Genomic DNA, 19,930 nt, shown 5'->3' on the forward strand with positions numbered 1-19,930 from the left:
AAAATAGGTATTTCAGGGACACAGAGTTCTTCTAAATAGATTATAGAAAAGCTACTAAAGCAATTACAAAAGGATTCCAGTGGCTGCTAGGTATCAAATACAAACCCAAGGTTTAAATTTTTGTAGCATTCAACTGAGGATGAGTAAAATTATTAGCATTTGTCCACGCTCTTAGCACCTGACAAGAAGCATTTACTAAATAGTGATTTGCCACCTACAAAAGGTGGCCACCAGTTTTAGAAAGTGAGATTAAATTATAAGAAGTCTGAAGAACAATGAAGCTCCTGGCAAGGGTTTTCTACCACATGAGCTATTTAAAACATATTCTGACTGGTATATATGAGCTATTTATATGATGCAGGGCTGATTTGGAGGTTCAAACATTAAACTTGTCTTGATATGTGTCCAATGGATACATTCATTTTTCTTGTTGCTGTATGAAGACAGACATGTATATGTGTACATGTATCACATATACATATAGATATGTATCACATATACATATATGCATATGTATATGTATATCACATAGACTTGCATGTGGTCTGCTGGGAAAAAAATCCTTGGCTTTCTTTTTTTTTAAAAGTATTAAAAACCTGAAATAAGGAACACTATTCTTACATAAATGGCAATATGTATTCAAAATACATCTGGCAATGAATTCACCGTATACTTTGAATGAGCTTCCCACCTACAATGGTGCATATCTGATTTAGCTAAAGTACTAGGAAAAAGGCCTGATTTAAGCTTTTGTTTTGGAGTTTGGAACTATAACACTCAAATAATATTTTGTAATAACACAAACATTGCTTTAGTTTCTGCTTGTATACAGGATCGTGGTTTTTTTATATCCAATTTGGTAGAAACTATCATTATTTCCTCTGTGGTTTGCTGCAGTGCTGTCTACATGGCCTGGTCATAAAAGACAAGGCAACCATGATGACTCAATGAAAACTCTACCTGCTTTTTATGTTATTCATGGTTGCCATCCTGATTTTATTGATCAAACCCTAGTTCACTGAAGTTTATTGAAACAAGCCAGGATGAGACAGAATTCAGTTAAACTAAATAGAATATTTTCACTGAGATGGAATAACAAATTACAGTAATCAGTAGTTGAAAATGCAGGCAAATGCCCATCATCTTCTGCTAGCACGGGAGAAGTAATAGGATTGTGCAAGTTATACCAAATTATGATTTAGTGCTGCTCTAAATTAATGGTTTCATGCTTAATGTGTCAGAAATGAGCAGGAATAATCCTTTTGCTTATGCACTTCTGTATTCCTCGGGTAGGGCTGTGAAGAGTAGATTGAAAGTGTTTGCTTTCATTTTAGAGTAAGTGTAATGTGTTTTGTGTTATGAAGATAACTATAATCTTGCAAGAATTCAAAGAAGCAGCTCCTGATAGACAATTCAGGGGAAATTATGTCAATCAGTTGGGGCTTTCTTTGAAAGTTGGTTTTTGAGAAGTGGTTTGCCATTGACTTTATTCTAGGGCTAAGAGAGAGTAACTGGCACATATCACCCAGCTGCCAGTTGTTCATTTATTCAATTTGTATAGCCACCTAAAAATAAAAGGAGTTCCTGCGGATTTACTCCGCTAGTTGTTGCTGGCTACAGGGGGGTGGCGTTCATCTCTATTTAAAGGCCATTGAGCCAGCACTGTCTAAAGACATTTTCACAGTTATGTGACCAGCAAGATGTCACAGAGCACTATTACCATCTCATTGAAGTGGTACCTATTTATCTACTTGCATTTGTATGCTTTCAAACTGCTAGGTTGGAAGGAACTGGGGCAAGGATAGTGGTACTCATGTCTTGATAAGCCCAGCGTCTTAACCGCACCACCCATAGCCACCCAGGCCAGGACTAAAACTCTGATTTCCACATTTTTTCTCCAGAACCTTATCTATTAGGTCAGAGGTCACCAATCTTTTGGGCATCAGGGACCAGTTCCATGGAGAAAGGTTTTTCCACGGATCAGAGAGTACATGGTTTTGTGTGCTACCTGCATCCCACGGATGGGGCTTTGCTTGTTTGTGTGGACCAGTTGCTGCATACTGCGGACCGGTACCGGTTCACAGACCTGGGGTTGGGAAACCCTGTATTAGATGAAATTGGCTTTTCAAATTAACATTAAATTCACTTGCAGGTTTATTTGGAAGGTATTTGGTGGTAGTGGTGGTAGTGATAGTAATAATAGTATGGGAAATGATAAAGTGTATTCTTCAATTGCTAGAATGAAGATGATAATTTACAAATGCATGCCTATTATGATTTCCTGTAGGCAGTGCACGAAGATTAAAAAGTCTTTTTCCCCTTAGGCATACATAGATTTTATATATATAAAAAAGAAAAAGAATGGAAAGAGGACAAGATAAACAGATAAATTAAGTCATAAATTATTTATAAGCTAACCGAACCAAATGTTTTATAAGTTAGCTCTAGTAAGATTGTCTTTTTAGGCGCTGTTTTGTATTACAAGCCTAAATTGTATATTAAAAATTTAAAGAACAATTAACCTATTCCAAAATGAAATCTGCACTATGCCAGGTATTCATTTGGTGGTTGTTACAGTAATATTATCCCGGTATTTCATTTTATTACAAAAGCAAGTGTGAAGAGGGAGGAGACTAATAAACCAAATCCAAACTTCTTTAGGAGATATTTATTTGCCTGAGAGTAAAAAGTAAATGTACATCATCATCATCACCACAACAACAAAGATAATTGCACAAAGAGATACAGATAGACATCAAAAATTGAGCCAAGGCAAATATGCCAAATTTAAGAATTCTATACTGATATTTTAGCATTTTCAACCTCAAGGCAGATTGAGTTTATTTTTATGGGTATAGTGATTGATTTTTAATAACAAAAGATGGTAAAAACATTTCACTTTCATATCACAAATAGAAAATACAATTTTGTTTTGAATTTTATGATTAAATAGTGAAATGAATAAGCAATAAATTGCTTCACCTAATGAATAAGCCATCCATTGTAAGCATAGCTTGTGTATGCTTGTTTTTTAAAATAAAATTAAAAACACAATGCAAAAATTAAGAGCCAGTGGCTAGGAGATTTAGATATTCTAAACTAGGAATCTCCTGCCTTTGAGGGTTGGAAGACATACCTCAAAGACCATGGTCACTTTAACAAAATGACGGCCTTGGTGAACTTATCCAGTGATAAAATACTCATTTAGTAGAAGGCAAATTGATTGTATTAAATAAAGATGGGATATAAATCTAATAAATAATTTTGCTTCCTGTTTTTCCTAAGATGCTGTCTACTATCCCAGTTCCCCTATGTTTTGGTAGAAGGCATATTTCCAAGCAAACAAAATAAGTAGCCTACTCTACTGCATTAAAAAAAAGAAGAATTCCCCTGGAGTCTAGGTGGTTTTCAGAGATTTCCTTGGTAATACAGCATGTCAAGCTTATTCTTTTGAATTGAAAGAATCCCGAAAAAGTAAAATCAGATGGAACAGAGAATCTAAATTTGCTTTGCTGGGAACTCTGTTCAACACAATATTTCTTAGCATTGTTTTGTGGCTATATATTGTGTGAATTCTGCCACTTGGTGGAGCCTTGGTGGAGCAGTGGGCTAATGCCTCCTTAAGTAACACCAGCTGCCTGCAATTAGTGCAGGTTCGAGTCCCACCAGGCTCAAGGTTGACTCAGCCTTCCATCCTTCCGAGGTAGGTAAAATGAGGACCCAGATTGTTGGGGGCAATAAGCTGACTTTGTAATAATGCCACTTGGGGCCCCCCAAAAGCCCTAATAAGCAGGAATATACATAGAATGAAGGCTATTGCTAAGCACATTGATTTGTGCTTTAGATTGTAAGCTGCCCTGAGTCTTCGGAGAAGGGCGCGATATAAATGGGATTAAAAAAAAAATTATTTGCTCAGTTAATATAATTTGCATGTGGTTTTCAGATTGTTTCTGAAGAAAAAAATGATGAGAAAAACAATTCCAAATCATTTAGCTTTCTATAGCTTCTGCCAAAATAAAACACCCACAAAAACTAACAGTTCATAATTAGCAATAGTGTTTTCCCTTTATTCGATTGCTAAACAAATATTAAAATAGCAGAAGTGCTGGGAAAAAAGGGTGGGTGGGTAACCATGGTGTTCATCTCCTTTGAACATATTAGTATTGTTAGCATTTGTTTTATCTTTAAAAGGCTGGTTTTGCCCTAAAATAAAATTGGAAACAACAACAGCAGCATGCATGGACTTAGAAGATGTGCCAAGTTTAGAATCCAGCAACAAAATCATCCATGGGCCAGAGTGAAGCAGCCCACTCATTTTTTTTTCTTCCCTGCCTAGCAACACTATGGGAGGAAGGATTGACTATCTGGTCAGGCTATTAATTTTACAAAGCTATTTTTAAAGTTTATGGCATTCAAAGATGCACTATGAAAGTTCAAAACTGCTAAATTAGCTAAAGGACATACGCATTCATGATGAAATTATCTCACATTACTTAATAATGCTGGGAAAGGTTGAGGACAAGAGAAGAAGGGGACGACAGAGAATGAGGTGGCTGGATAGAGTCACTGAAGCAGTAGGCGTGAGCCTGAATGGACTCCAGAAATTGGTAGAGGAGGACAGGAAGGCCTGGAGGAACATTGTCCATGGGATAGCGATGGGTTGGACACAACGTCGCAACTAACCACAACTTAATAATGCTTTTGGGCTTAGCGGGACATTGGAGGCTATAAGACAACTTTCCAAAAAAGAAGAACTAAGTATTTTAACATTGTGAAGAAAGTTCCTTTGTATGATTGGATATCTGGGAGTTATATGAAGTGACATGTCAAACACAAGGCCCGGGGGCCGGATCTGGCCTGCGAAGTGGTTTCATGTGGCCCGCGAAGCCATCCTGGAAACAGTGAAGAAACGGCCGCCACTGCCTTGGCCCTGGCCCAGAGACCCTCCTTCTGCCAGAGACCCTCAGATCTGTCCCACTCCTGCCCAGGCCACCATAGGCACTCATAATAATAATAATAATAATAATAATAATAATAATAATAATAATAATAATAATAATAATAATAATAATAATAATAATTAATAATAATAATAAAAGTTGGAAGGGACCTTGGAGGTCATCTAGTCCAACCCCCTGCTCAGGCAGGAAACCTTATACCATTTCAGGCAAATGGCTGTCCAGTCTCTTGTTAAAAACTTCCAGTGTTGGAGCATTCACCACCTCTGGAGGCAGGTTGTTCCACTGGTTAATTGTTCTAACTGTCAGGAAGTTTCTCCTTAGTTTTAGGTTGCTTCTCTCCTTGACTAGTTTCCATCCGTTGCTTCTTGTCCTGCTTTCAGGTGCTTTGGAGAATAGCTTGACTCCCTCTTCTTTGTGGCAGCCCCTGAGATATTGGAACACTGCTATCATGTCACCCCTCACCCTTCTCTTCATTAAACTACACATACCCAATTCCAGCAACCGTTCCCTATATGTTTTAGCCTCCAGCCCCCTAATCATCTTTGTTGCTCTTCTCTGTACCCTTTCTAGAGTCTCGACATCTTTTTTACATCGTGGTGACCAAAACTGGATGCAGTATTCCAGGTGTGGCCTTACCAAAGCATTGTAAAGTGGTATTAGTAGTTAACTTGATCTTGATTCTATCCCTCTGTTAATGCAGCCTAGCACTGTGTTGGCTTTTTTGGCAGCTGCAGCACACTGCTGGCTCATATTGAAGTGATTGTCTACTAAGACTCTGAGATCCCTCTCACAGTTACTACTATTGAGAAAGGTACCACCTATACTATACCTATGCATTTGATTTTTCCTGCCTAAGTGTAGAACCTTACTTTTTTCACCATTGAATTTCATTTTGTTAGATAGTGCCCAGTGTTCGAGTCTGTCCAGATCCTTCGGTATCTTAAGCCTATCTTCTGGAGAATTGGCTATTCCTGCCAGCTTGGTGTCGTCTGCAAATTTGATGAGTTCCCCATCTATCCCCTCATCCAAATCATTAATGAAGATATTGAAGAGCACTGAGCCCAGAACTGAGCCCTGGGGCACCCCACTACACACTTCCCTCCATGTAGATGCAGTTCAATTGAGGACTACATGCTGAGTACGGCCTGTCAGCCAGCTATGAATCCATCTGGTGGTGATGCTATCTAACCCACATTTTTCTATCTTATCAAGTAGTAGGTTGTGATCTACTTTATCAAATGCCTTACTGAAGTCCAAGTAAATTATATCTACAGCATTCCTCTGGTCCACTAATTTTGTCACTTGGTCAAAGAATGCAATAAGATTTGTCTGGCATGATCTGTTTTTGACAAACCCATGTTGACTTTTAGTGATGACTTTGTTGTTGTTGTTGTTGTTGTTGTTGTTTAAATTCCATTTATATCCCGCCCTTCTCCGAAGACTCAGGGCGGCTTACAAGCTTACATCAAGGTGTTCGCTGATTTGTTGTTTGATTATCTTTTCCAGAATCTTCCCAGGTATTGAGGTCAGGCTGATAGGTCTGTAGTTTCCTGGATCTATTTTTTCCCCTTTTTTGAAGATGGGAACTACATCAGCTCTCTTCCAGTCCTCTGGTAGTTCCCCAGTGCTCCAGGATCTTTGAAAAATATAGTTCAGTGGTTCTGAGATCACGTCTGCCAGTTCCTTGAGAACCTTGGGGTGTAATCCATCTGGTCCTGGTGATTTGAACTCATCTAGGGTGGACAGGTGCTCACTTACCATTTTCTTGCCTATCTTAACTTGCGTTTCTATTCTGTTTTTTATGGCACTATTTTTGATAGGTTGGTATGTTTTTTCCCTTTGTGTAAAGACAGATGCAAAAAACGAATTAAATAGTTCTGCTTTTTCCCTATTGCTTGTCACCTTCTTGCCACTTTCCCCCACTAAGGGACCGATCATTTCCTTAACCTTTTTCTTGTTTTTTATATGTTGAAAGAAGCTTTTTTTGTTATTTTTGACTTTGGTCGCAAGCCTTAGTTCATCTTGAGCCTTAGCTTTCCTCACTTCATCTTCGCAGGCACGGGCTATTTTCTGATATTCTGACTTAGTTATGCGCCCCTCTTTCCAATTCTTACTTGTCCTTTTTATCTTTCAATTTATCAGAGAGTTCTTTATGCAGCCATGCTGGTTTCTTTTGAGAGCTGTTATTTTTCTTCTTTGTTGGTATTGTGCTAGACTGGGCCTTTATTATCTCACTTTTCAAAATTTCCCAAGCTTCTTGAGTTGTTTTCCCCTTTAGGATTCTCATCCATGGAATTCTTCCCAAGGTCTCTCTAAGTTTATTGAAATTAGCTCTTTTAAAGTCCAAGACTCTAGTTTGGCTGTGTTCTATTGCTTGTGCCTCCAGAATGTTGAATTCCAATATTGCATGATCACTTTCCCCCAAGGTTCCTGTGGCTTTGACACCTTCTATCATTCCATCTCTGTTAGTGAGAATTAGAGCTGGGGTGGGGAATCAGTCAATTTACAACTCCTATAATAATCTCCAACTTTAAATGATAGAAGTTTGAAAAGGTCCATAGCACAATGATTGTGAATTATAGAAACTTGTGAAAATAGGGGACAGTGACTACAATTTAATAGAAGTAAGGAATTATATAGGATGTCTTTAGGGAAAGGTATAGATAGAATACTGTATAGACTGGTAATAAAACTTTCAGAAATACAGACTAAAAAAATGTGATATGCCTGATGTACCACTTTGGGGAATTAACAGTCCCCGGAATTTAATTTTTTAAAAGAACATTTCTCTTCCCAGGGGATAACTCTAGAAATGAAGATTAAAAAAGCCTATTCAAGAGTAATTAACTTACTTATTTACTAAAGCCTATAGGCTATTGCAGATAGCTTACAGAGAGTAATAATTGGGATTAAAACAGCAATCCAAAAGGAAAAGAAGTTGAAATAAAAAGGAAAGAAGATGAAAGTAAAAGTCACCAGGAGATAAAATATTTTTAAACAAATTTGTTTACTGCAATTTTCTATGCTGATAGTCCTGCTTCTTTTTAGGGAGAACTGTTGAATGCCATCTTGTGGACTTTCTCTTTAGAGTAGTGAAGCTTCCTATGATGGCAGTAGCACTGGAATGTTCTCTCTCTTTAAATTTATTTTAACTGTCATTTGAGGAAAGGGAGATGCTTTTTATCCATATACCTTTCTGATCATTCGGTTATAAAAGGAGGTACCAGTGGCACTGTATAATAATAGTAATAATAATAATAATAATAATAATAATAATAATAATAATAATAATAATAATAATAATAAAATAAAATAATAATAATAATAATAATAATAATAATAATAATAATAATAATAATAATAATAATAATAATAATAATAATAATAATAATAATAATAATTTTATTTGTATACCGCCCGTCTCCCGAAGGACTCAGGGCGGTGAACAGGGCAATACATGTTAAAAGACAAGAATACAAAAATTAAAAGAGATTAAACAAGATGCCCAAAAACTATAACAGTAAGTTAAAATACATAAAAAGCAATAAAACCCAAACCCATCAGTATAGCAGTCTGTTTAAAGGAAAGCCCTGAATACTGTATTGCTTGATCTTGTTGAAGTAGACAAGTTGAAGGAGATGGCACACAATTGTACTGACCATTTTTATAACAACTGAATGTGTGATAAAAGAGTTCAAATAATATGTGTGAAATGTAATTACGGTTATTGGCAACATTTTGGCACTATTCTTCTCTGACTCCACCCACCCACCCTCCCATCCTTTACCTTGCCAGTTTTTATATCTGGAAAGATGAAGACAAGAAACTTGGTTGGCTTCCTGAGATAAGAGAGTACTGGGGTTCATATATCATACTGTGGTATAGTTTCTTTGTATCTCCCATATTGTTCTGGATGAGCCAGCTGTTATGATTTAGTGTTATATGCAACTGGTCAAAAAAGCTTGGTATTAAGTGTGAACTCAGGTACTGTTTTGCTGCATGGAATACTTTTGGAACATTTAGGGACATTTGGAGTAAATCCAGCATGGCTGTGGAAAACCCACAAATCTTTTCAAACAGAAGTAGTTCAAGATTTAGGATGTGGCTGAATTTGATGTACATTGTGAAAGATGCTAATGCACTTTCCTGTCTTGTGACCTGTTTATTCTTGTCATTTTCTCTTGGTCTCTGACATGTTTGTCTGACTCTCATTGTCATCTTTAATGTCATAAAGAGACTTTCCAAACAAGGATACCATTATTTTAGATAGTTTGACGCTAAGTTTTTTGAGAGATCAGTGGGATCTCTAACCTACTTTCCTTACCTTTTCATATCTTACCTTATTTTTTACCTACTTTGCTTCTAACCTGTCCAATCCTGGGTGCGTTGGCTAGCTATTGAAGGCGTTGCTTGATCCAGAGATTCTCAAATGTTTACATGTTTGCTAGGTATGATAAACATCTAACAAGCTTAACAAGGGAAGCTAGGATAAACATCTACATATTTTATAGTATCCTTCACATTCTGCATAGAAAATAATTTGCATGACTAATTCATCTATCAGCAAAGAGAAGGAATTAATTTGGAAATCATTAGTAGGTATTTTTACATATGAATTTGTCCATCACTCCATATTTAATTTTGCCAATGCAGGCTTTTGAGTCTGTGAGAGTTTGTTACACATACAGACTTTTTTAAAGATCCGACTATAGCACTAAACAACCAGATGAGCAAGGAATCCAAAAAGCAGTTGCCAGTGCTTAAATTAACAACATTTTGTCATTTTAATAAGCTGTCACATAAATCCATTTACAAAAGCTAGCCTTCTGCAAAAGAAGCAGATATCTGCACAAGGCAGATAAGGCTTTTAGAGCCTTGCCAAAAGAACGAGCATGGATGGGTCTGTCTAAAGTAAATGTATTGCTGGGAAATACCCATTGAAAGCACTTCCTTGCAAATTGTTTTTAATTGGTGAAGTTGCCCATGCTAACGTTGAATCCCTACTTTTATAAAATTTGTGAAGTTGTACTTCTTTGCTGATTGGGTCATTAAAATACTTGTTATGAAAAATGCTATGGCTACCGTCCGCTTCAGTGCTTTAAGACTATTAGTAAACCAGAAAAAAATAATAATAAACCATTAAGGGAATATGATGTTCTTGGAAGAGATTTTCGCTATGCCTTAGGATAGCTAGTAGGAAGTTGAATGTTTTCCACTTTTTCTTTTTTTTTTTTTTTGCAAAAGCAAATGTTTAGTTGTCTTTTTAGTCAGTCAATGGAGAAGTTAGCTGTAAAATGGCAAGTGGTCACCTGATACCTTCTTTCACAACTGCAGCAGAAGTGAGGTTGTAAATCCATTATGGTCACATAATGTTTTGTTTAGTGCAGGGGTCGGCAACCTTAAACACTCAAAGAGCCACTTGGACCTGTCTCTACATAATTTACATTTGTAAGCAACTCATTCATAACATTAAGATGAGATCTTTAAACCACCGAGTGATTGTTTGAGGACAAGTCTCTTGGAACTCAGAGTGGCATGGAGAGTTTATTTTCCTTCTTCAGATTACAATTTCTATTTACTGTATAAGATAATAGTTCAAAAGAATGTGGGCATCCAAACATATTAAGTCTCATTTCAAACTTAATTTAATAACAGCAATGATTTCCTTTCAGAATATAGTAATGCTGTGACATGACAGAGACATTTTAATGAAGCATTATTCCCATGTCATCTCCAACAGAGTAATTTATGAATTTTTGTGCAAAATAATGAAGTTTAGTGTCCAAAGTACATTATATTGTTGCTGTTGAATGAACCATAATATAAGACCTATTAAATTTTTTTTACATAAATGTTAAGGCAGTTTTCTGTTGTTCAGACAAAATGGGGATCTATAATTGTTTGTCCCATTCATCTTCAAAGATTTGTATATCAAACTGATTTCTCAATAAGTGTTATTTATGAAAATGAATCACAGGCTTTCTTTTCTGAAGATTTAGAAATCATTCCTAATAATTTAGGTGTTTCTGAAGCTAATAGCATTGCTTATCTAGATTCAGATGTAAGTATATGTTATAGTTGTCAATTCAGTACTGTCAATAGGTAGTGACAGACAAATGATATTTATCCTTTACCATACAAAAAGATAAAACATGTTTAGATCTGGATTTAGCACAAGAAAAAAAATCAAAATGAAATTTTCCACATATATCATATTACAATTCTGGAACCATTGCAACAGTACTGGAAAATAACACTGGACCACATTTTTTTTCCAAAGTTTTTCTTCCTATCACATAGAACTCTTGAGAAAAATTGAATTAACTTTTAATGACTATAAAATATTTAATAACATAAAAGTTCTAATGCATGGTTTCAACAGGGTTAAAAATATTTCGGCTGTTGATTTTTGTTGCAAGGTCCAATAATAGTCAACCAGCATTGATGGATTCCAGTTGTCCTGATATCGTTTTTCCGTTGTGGCAATGTCCTGGTGAAATCTGAAAGATGACCATGTTCTTTCATTGATCAATAATGCATTTCATTTGTCTAAATCAAAGTAGGCTATCAAAACTAAACCAAATTTCTATATTCAAATTGGTTTAAATCTATTTGATGACTTGTGTGTATGCAAAATTATAAAAATCAGAATAATTTAAAAAATAAAACTGGATCACACTCATAAATGTTTCATTTTCCTATCATGATTCCCTTGGCTTTGCTAATTCCTTGACAATATGTTTTATATTATTTATTTATTCAATTTACATGGCCACACACCTCAAACATATGCTTTGGGTGGTTAACAAGGAATAAATGAATAAATAAACCAGGAAGCCAGTAACTTAGACTTGGCTCTGTAAGATGTAGTCATCCATCATTTACACTGACTGCTAACCCTCCTGACATTACAGCATTTCTAGAGAGATTTTATAAATTGCAGCTATGCCACACTAGAAGATTTAATATTAGAGTAGGAATGTATTCGATTAGAAATCAAGATAAAATCAAATCTACAAAGTAAAACTGCAAATCCTTTCTGTATTCTGTATTAAGAGCAGGCAATGAGATCTCATGGTCTTTTTTAATTTAATTTTAATTGTTCACTTAACATCAGTTCACATTTAAATAACTTATTCATGAAAATGTTTGAATGACATAATGGAGCCATAATTATTTACTGGGGTATAACCTTAATTTTCTGTCTTTGAAAGATTTATCTTAAAACTGAGATTTATGTTCACTGGATTGTGTCTGTATAGCTTAAAGTGGCATTCAAATGCCTCTTTAGCTGCTATTGAAATTGCCTTTCCTCTTTGTGAGCTGAATTCTTTGTCAGTTTAAAATATCAGGGAGCACTAGGATAAAGTCTCAGTAGTAAAAGCTACCATAATGATAATTTTGAGAGATGATTTCTATTTACTGTTAATACTTTCAAAAGCTCCATCACACAGTAAACCAACTGCAGGAGTGGCTAGAACTATTTATTTTTTATTTATTTATTTTAATCCCATTTATATCCCGCCCTTCTCCGAAGACTCAGGGCGGCTTACAATTTAAGCACAAACCAATGTGCTTAGCAATAGCCTTCATTCTATGTATATGCCTGCTTGTTAGGGCTTTCACACACACCCCAAGCGGCATTATTACAAAGTCAGCTTATTGCCCCCAACAATCTGGGTCCTCATTTTACCTACCTCGGAAGGATGGAAGGCTGAGTCAACCTTGAGCCTGGTGGGATGCGAACCTGCACTAATTGCAGGCACAAAGTACAAAGTAAAAGTACATGTATGTTATTAGTTGGACACAACTGAGTATAATTTATTGTTTGGAAATGTTTGTCCTTTCTGGCCATAAGAAGTCAGTAAGCATTTGGCAGAATTCTGATTGGACAGGGACAAGAGTCAATCACTGAGACTGGACGTATGGAGTAGAAATAAGGCCAACCTCCTTTCCTTCTCCTAGTAACAAAGTCCTTCTTCTCTAATCTGTCAGTTAAGATTCAAAGAGTATCAGTTGGATACAGGAAATGAAAGGTTGGTTTATATAAAGTCTTTGGAGCTTGAGCATGAGCTTCGCTTAGCAACTACTACTAACCTCTTTTAAATAAGTACCAGATGACCGAATATTTATTTCAGGAATTAGGTATTATGACATATAGATGGAAATTGAAGACTAAATAGTCCTTGGAAATCTCTGGGAACTTTCTGTGAGGATAGGTGAAAAAACTATATAGTACGTATTAATAGGTATCCTTTGTGCTTGGTATATATAGATGCAAACATCTATTGTATGTGCTTTCCTTGTGGACATGCCTAGTAACCAAGTCTTAATTATGTGTATTTTTTTTTCTTTTGCAGATAAGACATGGATGCATACTCCTGAAGCTTTATCAAAGCACTATATTCCTTATAATGCAAAGGTGAGGTGTGTGTCTGCTAACTTGTTTCTACTAACCTGATAGCTAGCAATTGTCTAAAAATCATATTGTTGTTGTAATTAGTAAAGACTTCATTCTTTCAGGGGTAATTTGTTGGTTCATACGGCAAAAGAAGAGAAACGAAGTGCAAGTGGCACCTTGTTTCTTTTAAGCAATAAAAGAATATGGGAAAGGTTGAGGTAGCTCTTATCAGAGCTTGAACTTATACTGCAGAAGACTCTTGAAATTAGGCTGGAGGCCTCTTTTATGTTTAGGACCAGGAAATATCCATTCATAATAGTCAAACATTGTTTTCATTTTCTTTCATAAGATATGGGGTTCTTGGTGCTCTCTGAGTTTCCTTGCAGGCATTTCATTACCCAACTAGGTAACATCATCAGTGTTAGAAGGGGTAGTTTCTTGAGTGGGCTGTTGTTTACTGTTTGTTTGTCTTAGTTGGTATTGCTTTGGTTGGGATATTGTATACTGCTTAATTGTTAATCTGCTATTAATCTTAGTGTTAATCTCTGCTTATCTGAGTCTTGATTGCTGGCAAGGAGGTGTAGTGGTATATTTGTTTCCTTATTAGCTTTTTGATTGTCTCTTTTGAATGGTATGTAGATGTTATTTATCCCTGTGTGGCCATGAAATTTATCCCTATGATGGTTGATTTGTCCGAGTGCCATCTGAGTGGTTTGGTCTACAATGCTCACAGTTTCCCCAGTCGAAACTATGGTTAAGTCTGCCCATATGTTGTGCAATGAAGGGGTTTTCATCTTCTCTTCTGACTGCTGTTTTTCTGTTCATGGTTGTGCTCTGCTGGTTTCCTGCCAGTCTATCCTACATAGTGGTTATCACAGACTTTATACTGTATGTTGTAGATGACTCCTGTTTTTGTCTTTTAATTCCAGGCTACTGGGTCTTTGATTTAGTTAAGATGTTTTTTCTGGGCTTCGATGGTTTCTGTCCTTATAGTGGCACAATGTGGTTTATAATAGTTTGTTGGTGGTTCCTGAGATGTTTTTTTTGATGTATGGCAGTGTTATCCTTTTTAACAGCTTGTGTTGGTTGTGCAGTAATGTGTTGAATGTCCAGGTGTTTTTTGATAAAGAGGCATAGGTATCCATCTTGTTGGAAGATGTATAGATGATCCTTTTTCTGACATTCAGGGTTGCTGCAGTGTGTTTGTGCTTGTCTAAATAATGTTCTTGCACAGCTTCTCTTGTGGGAATTTGGGCTGTTACTTTGGTAGTGGAGCAGTTGGTTGGTGTGGGTGCTTTTATAATAGACTTGTGTTTCTAATGTGCCATCGTTGCCTCTGCTGATGAGGATATCAAGGGAGAGTATTGTTGTTTCTTCTTCCCTTGTGAATTTTATTCTCTTGAATATGCTGTTGATAGATTCATGTGTCTTCTCTTTTGTAAGAATTACTAGTCCTCCTCTGACCCAATGCTTCCTACTGCCTATCCAGAGGGCAGAATGAGCAATAGTTTGCTTTTTTACAGCATATAAATAATTATCCTATTAAGTTATTGGGCAGGAGAGGGTTTAATTACCAACCCTTCCATTGTAGTTATTTCCATACAATCACTAGCATAGTTTTCTTACTTTTTAATATTAAAGGGAAAAAGCTCTATTGATCAGGATTATGGGAGGGGAGGCAGAACTTCAACTTCCTTTGTTGTTGCTGTTTGAAGCACAGAAATAAATCTCATAATCAAAAAGTTGAGGAGCAAGGAACCTTCAATTGCCCCTCAAAGAGTCCATTAATATATAGAACAAAAACCTTCAAGGCTATTTGGAAGCTGGAAGAGAGTGCATGCAGTCTCCCCCTGTTTGCATTAGAGAAATTAACATTCTCTGTGGAGAGAGTGTGTTCAAAAGCCAGCTTTAAAAGATTCATTTCCACTCTCTTCCTCCTTATGTGCTGTATTTGGATAGGAAAATGTCATGCATATATAATCTTTATGCACCTTTGGCTGATTATGTTGGAAATGATACTGCAATAAATAAAAATGTGCATGACAGTAAATAAAATAGGTTAGCACTAGAAAGTGAAGATTAAGAAAAAAAAATCTCATTGGCTGTATTTTTTTGTCGTGCACACATCATGCATAGTAACCATTATCAATAGAAACCATCTGCACTCACTGTAGATCTGGAAACTGGTAGATAACCACAGGTATAGGATCAACTAATGAGCTTGAAATTGCAAGAGTTCACAGAACTCTTCCTACATTCTAATTATTTCAATAAAATGATGTTTGTACAGTATTAAAATTATTAATATGGTGGTGTTTAGATAATCTGGAGTTTTGATTTAGGGTATTGATATAAGTATGCAATTACTTGACTTTTTATACAACACTGAGTGTAACTTTAGGGAAAAACTGCTGCAAATGGCATATAGTCACACTGGCCACATGACCAGAGAAGTGTCTTCGGACAACGCTGGCTGTGTTGGCCAAGAAACAGAGATGAGTACCACCCTCTAGAGTCAAGCATGACTGGACATAGGAAACTTTTCCTTTAATTTTTATTTGTTGTACATTGGTTGTATGATTGTTATAGGTGTGTGTTATTATATGCATTTATGTATATGTATAGATAGTCGTCACTTAACAACTGTGCCAGTTGTTTACAGAATTTACAACAGAACCACTATCACCCTCTGAAAAAAAACCCATATTTATGAATCGATTTCAAAGTTATGGCTGTTGAAGTGCCTCTGCAGTTGTTCACCCTTATGACCAACCACAGGGACACTGCAGTCCCCCTCTTATTACCCCCACTCATCCCTTCGGATCCCCACAGGTCTTTGGCCAATTCTCAACCTGGTCACTCAGCCACCCAAGAGAGTCCCAAAGCCAGGCATTTGAAGCTGCCAGCCTGGATAGTGGCTCTAACAACTTGTAGGCTTTGGCCTCCTTTGATGTCCATAAACTCCAAAGACAAATGGAGCTTCCTTAAAAAAACAGAGCCCCCTGCAGGCTTGTGACAACAATGCCTGCTTGCAGAATAGCATAAATAGCACGAGGCAGCATCTATAGGAAAGCTGAGCTTTACGTGGCATCATTTGGGTGCCTCTGCAAAAAGCAGAAAGATAATTTGGGTGCTCTGGACCCTGGAGCTGACTGGGAAGCAGGCTAAGTCCTGCAAATCCTTTGGGTAAGTGTGGATGAGTGTCTCTGTCTGCATGTGTGCCCCTGTGTGAGAAAGAGCAAGTGTACATTGTAACCATTTTTTGTTACTTTAAATTCACTGGATCTTTATGTATTCTAAAGAACTGGTTATGCCTCAGGGTGATTTGAGTGTGACTGTTGATCAAGTGAGTGACCATAACCTGAATGTGTGAGCACATGTAAGCTCTTGTTAAGTTTTCTTGTTTCTTGTTTATTTTTTTCTGAGATTATCCCTAGTTAGAAAAGCTGAGGTTTCATTTCGAATTTTAATTCCAAAATTTTCTTCATTGAACTATGTTTATTTTTCCACATGTGAAAAAACGCTCCCTCTGTTTCATAGAGTTGTTCCAATTTTCCTTTTTATAACTTGTATGTTTTATAGAGTTAGTCTGCAATTCTCCCCATTGCTGTGATGTAACTGTTTTTTAAAACTATTTTATCCATTGTATTGTACAGTTTTTCCTTTCTTCTGTGCATCATGTCTAAGTAAAATTTTATATATGTATTCTCACAAGTGATGTATGAGTAAGAAATATTTTTTCTTAAAATTCTTCTTCCTTCTTGAGGATATGAGGGAAAAATATGACAATATTTCGCTTTTATCTGTATTTTTAAAGTTCACATTTTGTAAGAGTCACTAAAATCAATCATAAATAGTATTACAGCAAAATGAGCAACTATTTTACTATGGAGTACTGGATCAGACACTGAATGCAACATTTCTCCAGATCCAAGAGAAGTTAAACTAGAATTTGATTTCATTCTTTCAAAACTACCAGTCCTCAAATTCACTATGTCTATTCAGAAGAGAAGGATAAAGTACCATAATTAATTGAGGATCATAGGAATCTTAAGTATAACTTCAGAAATATAGAAAGACAGTGTCCAAATTAAGTACAAAGCTAACATTTATAATTTATGAAAGAGCATGTTTCATATGTAACCATGATCTGTTTCTGGGAAGTACACATTATAAATTTATATTGAGTCCCAAAATAATTGGTTAGCTTCTGATTTAATCAACCTATTATACTAACAATCTTCCTGATTTTTTGAAAAGCATACAAGTCTGTGTTTTATAGAAAATTGGTTACAGGCAAACAACATCTGGTACTTGGAAAGCACTTAGAAATAAAGCTGCAATTATTTTGGTAGAGGTAGGCATAGTATACTATGATGAAAGGGAGATTGGATGGTAAGAACAATGTTAATGTATAATGAACATTCATTGGATGCTTTGCTGCCAAACTAAAATGTAGTCATGAAGCTTAATTAATTCTGAAGCTTCATAAAACTTATTCATTGCGCAGTTATACCATTTCAAATGTAAGACATAGAAGTAAGTATTTGAATGCATTGCCACATAAAATACCTATTATTTTGGAGGTGCAAGAAACAGTCCAATCTGATTCAGAGCCCTAATCTGGAACTCCAGAAATAGCTTATTTTGGTCAGGTCACTTTGAAGATGATAACTAAATTTAAAGTAAAGTAATAAAGAACAAAGGGCTTGATTTTACACAGGGGATATGGGTGCAAAATAGTTAAAACTTGTTTTCTCATTTTTCCCCAAGTTGTAGGATTAAAATTGAGGAAAACTAGTTCTCTACATAAATAAGCTGTGCAAATATTTCTAGAAGCAGTACACAGGGACAGAATTTGGACAAATTTGTAGTTCCTATGGGAGATAAGATCCATATGTTTTAGACAGACAGACTGAGGAGTTTTTATTGCAAAGGAAACAATTGTTCTTACAAATAATTGTTTCCTTTGCATAAAGACTCCTTAATATTGTGCTCCTTCTGAAATACAGTATGTATAGTGAAAGAGAATGAGATGGAAATATAAATGGTTATGTACCTTTTTAATAAAGTAAAAAATTTGGTAGATTAGATTAGCTAATAAATACAGCATACACTCATGAGTGACAAACAGGTGAAAAAGTATGGGTGTAGATATTAACCACCAAGATTTCTTCATAATCTAAGATGCTATGATTCAACAATCACACACTCATTCTGATTTTGTACTGGTCCAGTATGTTCCTTTTTCACAATGACATTTAGTACAAATTGCTAATGATATATTTCTTCTTTTTGGTGAATTGGTTGTAGCTCCATTCTTTACAACATGCTAGAGCATTTCACAACAAAGACTAGATCTCACTGAGGTCCAGAATCAGAACATATGGTCAAGTCCAGCAATTCTTCCATGGATAAATGGAAATCTCTTCCAAATTCCCTCTCTCAATTTTCAGAACAAAGCTAAGGTTGAGTATTTTGGAAATCATCTATTTGAGTATCTATCTTCTGATTTACAGTGGAATAGAGATATTAGTAGGGACGCGGTGGCTCAGTGGGTTAGGACGCTGAGCTTGTCGATCGGAAGGTCAGCAGTTTGGCGGGTCGAATCCCGAGTGCCGTGTAGTAGAGTGAGCGCCTGTTACTCGTCCCAGCTTCTGCCAACCTAGCAGTTCGAAAGCCCGTAAAAATGCAAGTAGAAAAATAGGGACCACTGCGGTGGGAAGGTAACAGCGTTCCGTGCGCCTTTGGCGTCTAGTCATGCCGGCCACATGACCACGGAAATGACTAGCATGCATGTGCGGGGGAACCTTTACCTTTACCTTTAGAGATATTAGTGCATGATTCAGATGCTTCACTAGAGGCAGTTCTTCATAGAATATGGTTAAGGCATCACATTAAAGCTGGGAAATGTGATTTCTAGTCCCACTTTAGGCATGAATCCAGTTTAGGGTCTCTTAAAGTCACTTCCTCTGAGCCCTAGGAAGTGGACAATGGCAAACCATTTCTGAAAAAAAGAAATAAGAAAACTGCATGGACTAATTCAGGCAATTAAAGGTAAAGGTAAAGGTTCCCCCGCATATGCGTGCTAGTCATTTCCAACTCTAGGGGAAACTGCTCATCTCTGTTTCAAAGCCGAAGAACCAGAGCTTGTCCGAGGATGTCTCTGTGGTTATGTGGCCGGCATGACTAGACGCCGAAGGTGCACGGAACGCTGTTACCTTCCCACCGTAGTGGTCCCTATTTTTCTACTTGCATTTTTACATGCTTTCGAACTGCTAGGTTGGCAGAAGCTGGGATGAGTAACAGGCGCTCACTCTGTTACGCAGCACTCGGGATTTGACCCACCAAACTGCTGACCATCTGATCGACAAGCTCAGCATCCTAACCCACTGAGCCACCGCGTCCCTTATTCAGGCAATTACTGGAGGTCAAAAACTGACTTGAAGGCACACACACAAGAGAAACACAAAAATTTCAGAAGCAAATGAAAAGTAATGTTTAAATTGAGTATACTGCTTGGAGGAACAGTGTATAGCTTTCGTTGGCTTAAAGGCTATAGTTCCGT

General features: G+C 36.6%; 1 protein-coding gene across 1 annotated transcript in view; it reads left to right on the plus strand.

Annotated features, from left to right (window-relative positions):
* The window catches only part of GULP1 (GULP PTB domain containing engulfment adaptor 1), a 149,172-nt gene that overhangs the window by 75,849 nt on the left and 53,393 nt on the right, over nt 1-19,930 (plus strand). The window contains exon 4 of the mRNA XM_083350525.1: nt 13,322-13,383. Within this exon, the coding sequence (XP_083206651.1) occupies nt 13,322-13,383 (62 nt within the window). The remainder of the gene's footprint in view (nt 1-13,321; nt 13,384-19,930) is intronic.

Source organism: Vipera ursinii, assembly GCF_947247035.1.
Source record: "Vipera ursinii genome assembly, chromosome: 1".
NCBI classification, from domain to species: domain Eukaryota; kingdom Metazoa; phylum Chordata; class Lepidosauria; order Squamata; family Viperidae; genus Vipera; species Vipera ursinii.